The 11,424-nt window shown below is 44.0% G+C and overlaps 1 protein-coding gene across 1 annotated transcript; it reads left to right on the top strand.

Annotated features, from left to right (window-relative positions):
* Nucleotides 1-635: 635 nt before the first annotated feature.
* On the top strand, nucleotides 636-9,997 carry SF3B6 (splicing factor 3b subunit 6). The gene is made up of 4 exons (XM_032172382.2): nucleotides 636-803; nucleotides 3,069-3,187; nucleotides 9,425-9,563; nucleotides 9,733-9,997. Exons 1-4 carry the CDS (start codon nucleotides 774-776, stop codon nucleotides 9,820-9,822), a joined length of 378 nt encoding a protein of 125 aa, XP_032028273.1. The 5' UTR covers nucleotides 636-773; the 3' UTR covers nucleotides 9,823-9,997.
* Nucleotides 9,998-11,424: the final 1,427 nt, after the last annotated feature.

The raw sequence follows: 11,424 nt of genomic DNA, 5'->3' as shown, positions 1-11,424 counted from the left end.
CCTTCCGCTACTCACCTGGGTCCCGCCCCAGCTCACAGTCCTCCTCAGGCCCCGCCTCCGCCCGCTACTCACCTGGGCCCCACCCCACTTCTCACCGCCCTCCTCAGGCCCCACCACTTCCCGCTACACATCTGGGCCCCGCCCCACCGCCACCACCCTCCTCAGGCCCCTCCCCCTTCCCCTACTCACGGGACTTGGGTCCCGCCCCAGCTCACCGCCTTCCTCAGGCCCGGCTCCCTCCCGGATACTCACTTGGGCCCCGCCCCAGCTCTCAGCACCCTCCTCAGGCCCCGCCCCCTCCCGCTACTCACCTGGGTCCCGCCCTACCTGTCATAACCCTGCTCAAGCCCCGCCTCCTTCGCGCCCCAGTTACTCACCTGGGCCCCGCCCCAGCTCTCCGCCCTCCTCAGGCCCCGCCCTCTCCACTCGGGTTCCTCTGCTCAGGGCCTCCCCGACCGGAACATCTCGCCTTTTGGAGGCTACGCCCCGCCCTTTACGCTACAGAGCCCGGAAGTATCTTGGACTCTCGCCTTTCCATCTTCCGGCCTCGAGTCTCGCTCAGGCTCGGTTTTACCCCGGAGTCTATTCGAAGAGAGCTGCTACGTCAGCGCGTCTCAGCGTAAGACGGCGCTATTCCGCTGTAACAGCTTCCGGCGGGTCCTGGATGTTAATGTCCTGCATCTAACGCGGTGTAACGCCCGAAGCCGAGCGAGCTCCGGAGGTGTCCGGAGGAATTTCAGTATCTGCTACGGTAACTTCATCAGCCCGCCAAGATGGCGATGCAAGCGGCCAAGAGGGCGAACGTGAGTATCGGGTGTTCTGCGGAGGGTGGGAGAACTTCGGGTTTGACTTTCTTAGCGGCGTGGATCGGGAACATTCTTGCCCCTCCTCCGTCCCCAGAGCGGAGAACTCCAGAATTCCTATCTTGTCAGCGAAGACACTATCCTGGCCCCATCCTCAGAGATACGCTCCTTGAGCCACATTTCTGCCCTCACCCCTTTTGAGAGTTCCTCAGTCTGTACCCTTGTGTCAGTGATAGTGTTAACCCCTATAGCCTCTTTGCTTGACCTGCACCTAAGGACCTGGCGTTAGGATTATCTCCTTGACTTAAAGTCGATAGCGCAGAAGAGTCCTCAACTAACTTAATGGTTCACTAGGGCCTGGGATTCCCTTCAAATCATGGTGCTTTTCGGATCCTTCATTAATATATTAATTAAAACAATATTTTTTTGAGCACCTACTATGTATTCTGCTTGCCATGTGGGACATAATTCATCAATTATATTTATTGAACAGCTACTATGTGCCAGACACTAGTCTTACGTATTGGGAATACAGCAGTGAATAAAACAAGTCCTCCTGCTTACATTCTAGTGTTTGAGAGTGCAGTGTTACGGAAACTTTAAAAAAAAAAAAAAAACAAACCCAAAAAAGAGATTAGTCAACTGTAAAACGCTTAGAGGTGTAAGATGAAGTTAGGCCAAGCGAGGTGGCTTATGCCTGTAATCCCCGCACTTTGGGAGGCTGAGGTGGGAGGATTGCTTGAGCCCAGGAATTCAAGGCTGCTTGAGCCATGATTGTGCCACTGCACAGCACTTCAGCCCAGGAGACAGAGCAAGACCCTAACCCAAAAAAAAATAAATAGGGGCGCGGTGGCTCACGCCTGTAATCCCAGCACTTTGGGAGGCCGAGGCGGGCACATCATGAAGTCAGGAGATCGAGACCATCCTGGCTAACACGGTGAAACCCCGTCTCTACTAAAAATATTAAAAATTAGCTGGGCGTGGTGGCGGGCGCCTGTAGTCCCAGCTACTCGGGAGGCTGAGGCAGGAGAATGGCGTGAACCCAGGAGGCAGAGCTTGCAGTGAGCCAAGATCATGCCACTGCATTCCAGCCTGGGCGACATGGCGAGACTCTGTCTCAAAAAAATAAATAAATAGAAAGAAAGAAAGAAAAGACAGACAATTGACCATTGGCTATGTAAATGGAGACTTTTGGTGACCTTGATGATAGGAATCATTTCAGTGGATGAAAACTTGATTGCAGTGGGGTGAAAAGATGGTGGAAGTTGAGAAAATAGAAACAGCAAAGACACTCTGTCTATGAGTTCTCATTTAAATAGGAAGCAGGGAAATTGGATGATAGTTGACTTTTTTTTTTGAGATGGATTCTCACTCTGTCGCCCAGGCTGGAGTGCAGTGGCACAGTCTTGGCTCATTGCAACCTCTGTCTCCTGAGTTCAAGCAATTCTCCTGCCTCAGCCTCCTGAGTAGCTGGGATTACAGGTGCCCACCACCATGCCCGGCTAATTTTTGTATTTTTAGTAGAGACAGGGTTTCTCCATGTTGGCCAGACTGGTCTCAAACTCCTGACCTCAAGTGATCCACCTGCCTTGGCCTCCCAAAACGCTGGGATTGCAGGCATAAGCCACCGCACCCGGCCAGATAGTTGACTTTTTAAAAGATGTGTGATATAGGTGTATTTTTATGCCAATGGGAGCCATCCAGCAGAGTGTGCGAAACATGATATGGAAGAAAGATAGGTTGAGTTCAGAAGTGAAGGTTTTGAGTAGATGAAGGTTGGCGTAGTAATAGAGGGAAAGTAGTTGGATATAGATGAAAAGTATTTCAATTGGTCATGTCTGTTTTCTCCAAGAAACAAGAATCAGGGTCATCTCCTGGGATGGGCAGGGAAGAGGGTACAGCCCAACTCAGGTGTTAGCAGGAGTGACGGTGGTAAGGTTTGCGAAGGCCTACAGGTACCCACCACCATGCCTGGCTAATTTTTTAAAATTTTTATAGAGATGGGGGTCTCACTATGTTGTCCAGGCTGGTCTCAAACTGCTGGGCTCAAGTGATCCTCCCACTTTGCCTCCCAAAGTGCTGGGATTATAGGAACGAGCCACTGCACCCAGCCTCTGTTGCTTTTTCAAAGATCTTCCCATTTTCAGAAACATCAAATTATACCTCTTATTCTTGGCTTTTTATCATTATGTATCATTAAGAATTTTTTTAAATGGTAGCACTTCTGCCCCTACTTATAATAACAATACCTATTTCTCATTTTAGATTCGACTTCCACCTGAAGTAAATCGGATATTGTATATACGAAATTTGCCATACAAAATCACAGCTGAAGAAATGTATGATATATTTGGGAAATATGGACCTATTCGTCAAATCAGAGTGTGAGTCTTACTGAGTCATTTAAAGAAAATGATAGCATAATCTGTAGTCTCAGAATTATAGCTGACGATGAGGCCACCCTGTGCTGTGTGCAGTGCAACAACCCTTACCAAGAGCCTTGAGACTAGCAGATTGAGATCAGACAGATGAGATCTTTTTGAAGAGGGGAGAAAACCTACTGAGACCCTAATGATCCAGCTCAATGAGAGCCAAGAAGAGGATTTGAGTTTCCTCAAAGCATTCATTGAAATAGTAATGAATGCTTTGAGGAAACCAGTTGAGAAGTGAAAGAACTAACATTTATTGCATACCTATTATTTGTAAAGCTAGCTGTTACACTATGTTTTTTGTATGCAGTAGCTCTATAATTTTCTCAACAATCATCACTGTCTCTTTAAATAACCCCAGAATTTCTGGATAAACTAAGTAAAAGAGTATAAAAGTAACAGAAAAAAATGATATTTTCAACTACAGCTCTTTCAATTGAAGATTTAAAAGTATAGAGGAAAACATCTAATTACAAGCATTCACGTTTTAATTTAATATAAAGATTGGGGTTCATACCTTCAAGTGATGTTTACTGGACATCTACTGAATACCATTAACCATAATAAGTGCTTTTATTTGGATCAACAAAACTATAGCCCTGAGAGTAAAGTTCCTTTCTATCTTACAGTGCTTAGTGGTAAAATCTTCTGACTCTAAACTGAACCTCTCCATTACACAGTACCATAGCCTCTGACACCTGAACTCATATGAAAGAGCCAGTGACTTAAGAGTCCATCTGAAAGGATCTCTAAAGTTTTTATTTTTAAAAAATTATTATTTTACCACAGTAATGACTACATATAAAGCTTTTATTTCTAGTCAGAATTCCATCTTGTATGACTTGAGAGCTCCTTTCTGGCTTTAGGACTATGAGGTCTTGAGGACCCTCCTTTTGAATGACACTGTCCCTCCAGAGAGTAAACCAAGAGCTGGAAATACATGATCATTGGTACTCAGATGGGGATGAAAGTGAAAGTGTTTTAGACCAGCTGTCCTTTTTAGGAGGTCTCAGTCCTTTGAGCATCTTATAAAAGCTTTAGACCCCCTCCACAGAAGAACACACACATGTTGCATATATTTCAGGGGATACATGAACTCTAGGTTAAGAAACCCTGCTGTAGATATAGAATGGTATACAAGGCCAGGAGTTCAAGACCTGCCTGGCCAACATGGCTAATCCCTGACTTGGGGATCAAGAGACAATATTCTACTTCAGGCCTTGTTACTAGCCATGTGTGTGACTAGTTGCCTAGCTTTTTTGGTTTTCTCTTCATGTATGAGATAATCCGGGTGGTGGCCTTTTAGCTTTTAATGTGGAAATAGCATGGATTGGTTGTAAGGCCTGGGTTCAAATACTGGCTTGCCTACTCTTATGAAACTGGAGAAAATATTTAACCTTATCTGGGCTTCAATTATCTATGAAATACAGTCTTCCTAACCTACTGTCTTAAAAGAATTTTAGTTTGGGTGAAATTACACAGTGTCTGTGAAGGTACTTTACAAGTTTTCCTTCCCAGTGTACATTAGCCACTCTTCTGCTCCCGTAGCATTTCCATGTCTCTCCTAGGTTAACACATGGTTTTGCTGTTGTCTCTATACTCATCTGTCACCTGGGCAGGCTGTGAGTTCCTCCAGGGCTTGTACCATATATTTTTGTTTTTGTGTTGATAGCACTTGTGTGATACATGGTAAGCACCCCATGTATACTAAATGAATAATATAGAAAATAGTAGAATAGGCCTGATGTGGTGGCTCACACCTGTAATCCCAGCACTTTGGGAGGCCGAGACAGGCAGATCACCAGAGGTTAGGAGTTCGAGACCACCCTGGCCAACCTGGGGAAACCCCATCTCTACCAAAAAAAATACAAAAATTAGCTGGGCATGGTGGCACGCGCCTGTAATGCAGTTACTCAGGCGGCTCAAGTGGGAGAATCGCTTGAACCTGGGAGGCTGAGGCTGCAGTGAGTGAGCCGAGATCACCCACTGCACTCCAGTCTGGGCGACAGAGTGAGATCCTGTTTCAACAAAAGAAAAGAAAATAGAAGAATAATATAAAAAGTGGTTGTGATTGGTTTATTAGGACATTATAAAATTTATTGATAGTACTCAATTAAGGGATGCTTAAATCAGTGAAGTTAGAGAATGTTTCAGAAAGCCAAAATGAAAGGACATGGAATAAAGCAGGGGCATCTTCAGAAGGGTGCAGAGCAGCTCAGAACCTTTGTGCTTCTATTTTCCTTGTATCTGGAATGGTTTTCACCAGCTCATCTCATGCCTGGCTCCTCCTCATTCTTCAGGTCTCAGCTTCAGTGTCACCTTTTCAGAGGGGTTTTCCCTAACCACCCTAGCTGAAGTAGCTCCCTGTTTCCCTATCTGTTACAGCTTTCTACTTCTTTTATGAAACATTTCTTTTTTTTTTTTTTGAGACAGAGTCTCGCTGTCGCCCAGGCTGGAGTGCAGTGGTGCGATCTCGGCTCACTGCAGGCTCCGTTCCCTGGGGTTCACGCCATTCTCCTGCCTCAGCCTCCCGAGTAGCTGGGACTACAGGTGCCTGCCACCTCGCCCAGCTCATTTTTTGTATTTTTAGTAGAGACGGGGTTTCACTGTGTTAGCCAGGATGGTCTCGATCTCCTGACCTTGTGATCCGCCCGCCTCGGCCTCCTAAAGTGCTGGGATTACAGGCGTGAGCCACCGCGCCCGGCCGACACATTTCTTTTTTTGAGATGGAGTTTCGCTCTTGTTGCCCAGGCTGGAGTGCAATGGCACGATCTCGGCTCACTGCAAACTCTGCCTCCCAGGTTCAGGTGGTTCTCCAGCCTCAGCCTCCCGAGTTGCTGAGATTACAGGCACCCACCAGCATGCCTGGCTAATTTTTGTATTTTTGGTAGAGATGGGGTTTCACCACGTTGGCCAGGCTGGTCTTGAACTCCTGACCTCAAGTGATCCTCCCACCTTGGCTTCCCAAAGTGCTGGGATTACAAGCATGAGCCACCGTGCCAAGCCGAAACATTTCTTAAGATTTATAATTATTTCAGGGCTGGGCGCAGTGGCTCACGCCTGTAATGCCAGCACTTTGGAAGGATGAAGTGGGCGGGTCACAAGGTCAGGAGTTCGAGACCAGCCTGACCAACATGGTGAAACCTCGTCTCTACTAAAAATACAAAAATTAGCCAGGTGTGGTGGTGCATGCCTGTAATCCCAGCTACTCAGGAGGCTGAGGCAGGAGAACCGCTTGAACCCAGGAGGCGGAGGTTGCAGTGAGCCAGGATCACGCCACTGTACTCCAGCCTGGGCGACAGAGTGAGACTCCGTCTCAAAAAAAAAAAAAAAAAGATTTATAATGATTTCATATTTATTTAATGTCTTTCTACTGCCTGAATATAAGCTTGAAGGAAGGGATGATGCTTGTCTTTTTCACTATTGTATTTCTAATGCCTGGCACAGAAAGAACATAGTCTGTATGTGTTGAATAGGTCAATAGAAGTTTAGGGTACAGGAGCTTAGGTCTAAATTATAGATTGAGGGGCCGGGCGCGGTGGCTCACGCTTGTAATCCCAGCACTTTGGGAGGCCGAAGCGGGCAGATCACGAGGTCAGGAGATCGAGACCACAGTGAAACCCCGTCTCTACTAAAAAATACAAAAAATTAGCCGGGCGTGGTGGCGGGCGCCTGTAGTCCCAGCTACTCGGAGAGGCTGAGGCAGGAGAATGGCGTGAACCCGGGAGGCGGAGCTTGTAGTGAGCCGAGATTGCACCACTGCACTCCAGCCTGGGCGACAGAGCAAGACTCTGTCTCAAAAAAAAAATAAATAAGTAAAAATAAAAATAAAAATAAATAAATTATAGATTGAGAACAGCTGTTTTTCTATTCCATTACTATGATCATGCTTTATTGTATACCTGGCACCTGGCACTAGGGTGACCAACCATCCCAGTTTGCCCAGTACTGAGAGATTTTCTGGGACACTGGACTTTCAATGCTAAAACCTGGACAGTCCCAGTCAAATCAGGATGATTTGGTTTGACCCTACCTGGCATGTAGCAGACACTTGGTACTTTGTGCTTTTTAAAACTCTTTCATACTTGTTACCTCTTTTGATTAGTAAACCCATATGGAAGGTAGGGCATGTGATAGAGCCTGATGGCACTGGACACGTGAAGCAGCCGAAGCTCACAGAGGCTAAGTTATATGCTTAGGTGTTCTTATTCCTACTCTAAGATTTTAATGCCAGTCAAGAAAATTGCAGCACTTTGGGAGGCTGAGGCAGGTGGATCACTTGAGGCCAGGAGTTCGAGACCTGCCTGGCCAACATGGCAAAACCCTATCTCTACTAAAAATACAAAAATTAGTCGGGCATGGTGGCGCACACCTGCACAAGAATTGCTTGACTCTGTCTCAAAAAAATAAGAAAATAATGTTAGCTCAGTGTCCAATACATGGTAGGTACAGATACATGCTTTTAAAAGTTCAAATTACAATATGGCTCTCAAGGTGTGAGGTTGATAATTAGGGCTGGGACACTTAAGATGGAGAGTCTTTAAAGTGGGGTTAGTGTCTATCCCTATTCTAGTTCCTAAGAAGATATAAGAGGAAGAAAGAGAGTTGCTTTGTTTTGTTTTTGTTTTGAGCTTCCTGGACAAAGTGTGTGTGAGAGAATTGATAGGAGAAAGTAGATCTCCACTTTTCAAAGGCGTATTAGCGTCTGCCTTGTGCGTGGCACTAAAGGAGTAAATGAAGTACGCATAAGATCACCTTTGCTCTTAAGGAACTAAAAATCTTGTTAAGTTTTTAAAAGTCAAAAGTCTGAAAGTTGTTAAGACTTCCCAGAGCCTAAAGAACATTCTAAAACCCCTCATCAGGCCCACACAACCTGACAAAGTGAGCGCATTCGTTGACAGTGGCACCCTCCAATCACCCCCAGTGCCCTATTCCTTTTCAATTTTACAGGAAGCACAAGCTTGAGCAGGGCCCAGACTATAGTCCTATCCTAGATCAAGTCTAGGCAGGTACCTCCTCTTCCCATGGCTCCACTGCTTTTATTCAACCCTATGTAGGGACTGTGGCAGATGGAGAGTCAGCCCACAGTCTTAAACCTCATTCCACAGTTGCACTGGGTGGTTGGAACCCAGGTGGAGGCAAGAGGGCCATCTTGTCACCCAGAGCCTGAACTGAGTGGGACCTCTACCCGTTGTCTCCACTAACAGTCACATGGCCATCTGCTGCCTGCAATTTAGCGTTCTGTTGCTCCTCAAACTTCTCTACCTCTCCCAGAGGAAGTTGGTGAGGTGAAGGAAGGAAGTGGCCAGGAATACCTACACTAACAGCAACCTTGTATCCATAAGTAAGGTCAGCTTCCACTTCCAGCCACCTTCCAGTATTCTGCCCTGGCTCACAGATAACCCTATCCACAAGCACACTTCCACTCCCATCTTTGCAGAAGCCTAGCCCTTCTCCCTAGCCACACAGCTGTATTGTGCATTAGCATTTGAGTTGTATTAAAAATGAATGTAGACTGGGTGCGGTGGCTCATGCCTGTAATTCCAACACCTTGGGAGGCTGAGGCAGGCGGATCACTTGAGGTCAGGAGTTTGAGACCAGCCTGGGGAACATGATGAAACCCTGTTTCTACTAAAAATACAAAAATTAGCTGGGCATGGTGGCACATGCTTGCAGTCCCAGCTACTTGGGAGGCTGAGGCACAAGAATCACTTGAACTTGAGAGGCAGAGGTTGCAATGAGCTGAGATTGTGCCACTGCACTCCAGCCTAGGCAACAGAGTGAGATTCTATCTCAAAAACAAAAACAAAAACAAAACAAAACAAAGACAATGTAGAGCCAGTCAGGGTGGCAAGAGCACCTGTAGTCGCCACAACTCGCGAGGCTGCTCTGTGTAGTAGCTGTGTTCTTAGTATTCCTGATGTGACAGTCAGCTTGACCTATAGATATTTTACTTAAGATAAAAACAAAAAACAAAATTACCTAATTCAAGAAATTACAGGCTTATCCAGTATGTCTATCCGTGTTTATTTCCTCTAATGGTTTCAGGTTGATTTCAAAATACTTAACTAAAAACATATTTCAGTTTACTGTTTTTAAAAGACAGTTACCAGTTTAAAAGACAGTTCTGTAAGTCAACTATCAATGCTCAGGTAAATGTATATCTTAATTAAGTTGGATTTAACTCTCCAGGGGGAACACACCTGAAACTAGAGGAACAGCTTATGTGGTCTATGAGGACATCTTTGATGCCAAGAATGCATGTGATCACCTATCGGGATTCAATGTTTGTAACAGATACCTTGTGGTTTTGTACTATAATGCCAACAGGGTAAGTACAGCAAAGTACTCATTGTGTAGTGATCTCATTTGAGAATTAGTGTAGAACTGTACTGTGATGATATATGTCTACTGTGACTTTCTTTTTTGGCTAATGCTATTGATGAAATTCATTTGGCTGTAGATTGGTAATTTAATTTTGGTGCTTACCACATTTCCAGGCATTTCAGAAGATGGACACAAAGAAGAAGGAGGAACAGTTGAAGCTTCTCAAGGAGAAATACGGCATCAACACAGATCCACCAAAATAAATATTTTCTACATTTTCATTTTGGACTAAATCCCATGAATGACAACTACCACCTTTTTTTCCTTTTTAATTAATACTAAATATTGTGATTTCTTATTTGAGGTTCAAAATAATCTGCTTGAAACTTTGATACATATTAGAATACATTATGTTAATAAACGTAGCTTTTTGTGAAACACCTCAGTCTTTTCTCTTGAACTTTCCCTTCCTGTTTGATACCAGGAAAAAACAGTTGAAGCTTATCTAGAATTGTAGGTGCTCCTAGGGATTCTGAGTTTCTTCAGAACAGGACCTCTTTACATTCTTAATGCCTTCAGGGCCCGGTGCAGTGCTTAGCCATCGAAGGAACTTGCTGTTTATTGAATGTCCATTAATAATGAAATCTTCATAACAACTCAGTAAAGATAGGTATTTGCATTTTGCAGGTGAGGAAACCAAAGCTCATGGTGTTGGTTGAATGAATAAAATGCTAACATACAAAGCTGGTGTGATAACAACCAGTTATTAACCAAGCCTTTACATTTGAATAATGCTTGCTTTATAGTTAACAAAACACCTTTGTCAATATGGGTCCCCTTGTCTTTAGAACAGAGGTCTATTATAGAAATGGTCATTTAGATGATAATACATTGTTAGAAACTTAGATTTGCCTCTTTAAATTTTTTTTTAATTATTATGGGTACATAATAATTGTCACATTGGTAGAAATTTGAGAGCAAGCTGCTTGGGTAGTGGTGTGGTTGTTATATGTCTAAGATTGTATTTATGTAGACTTTAGTTATTAAGCATCTGTATATATATTGGACCTTAGCTCATAATATATCTTTGCCATAAATAAAATACTTAATGCTCATTCTTATTATCATGAGTTCCCATGACATGGAAATAGTATGGTTATTACCCCATTCATCATCATGGCATCTTGGGAGAATATAGCCATAATTTGCTTTTTATTGCTTAGGCATGGACCAAATGGAAAAACATGGACTAATTGTTTCGTGTGTGATTGGAACCTAAAATCAATTTGAAGGGTACATATACTGAATCACTTCAATGTACAAAGGGCATCAATTCTGCTTTTAATTATATCTGAGTGTTTTTTGAAAGCAGTCTAAGAGTCATTTCTAAGGGTGGGCAGATAAGAAAGGAGCCACAGCTGTAATTTTCTTTTGAATGCTTTTATGAATGCATTATTAGTTTTTGTAATGCATGGTGTGCCTTTAGGTAATGTAAAAAGAATTCTCTAAAAGACTTTGTTGTAAGAGAAAAACTGAAATTAGACTTTAAAACTTAGAGTGTGATTTGTCTAAGTGGCAGGCTAGCTTGCCTCTGGTGTAGTTGTTTTAATAACAAGGAGAAATTCCTTCCATTAGCAATCATGACCAGTCCATCATTTGGATTGATATATCTGTTAGCTGAATTTCATGACCTAAAGTTAAGACTTTTAAAACTTCCCTCTAATTGTTTGGAAATTCCATATCCTGTCCCAATTAAGTTACAAGAACTTGCACTCAGTGGACAAACACTGACCCCCACTCTGCACACAGTACTGTACCAAGATGCTGAGGATATAATTATGATCAGTCCTCTGTGCAAGGCATCC

Source organism: Hylobates moloch, unplaced genomic scaffold, assembly GCF_009828535.3.
Source record: "Hylobates moloch isolate HMO894 unplaced genomic scaffold, HMol_V3 SCAFFOLD_13, whole genome shotgun sequence".
In the NCBI taxonomy this organism is placed as follows: Eukaryota; Metazoa; Chordata; class Mammalia; order Primates; family Hylobatidae; genus Hylobates; species Hylobates moloch.
Note: the sequence above shows the minus strand (reverse complement) of the source record. Positions and strands in the feature narration are given on the sequence as shown.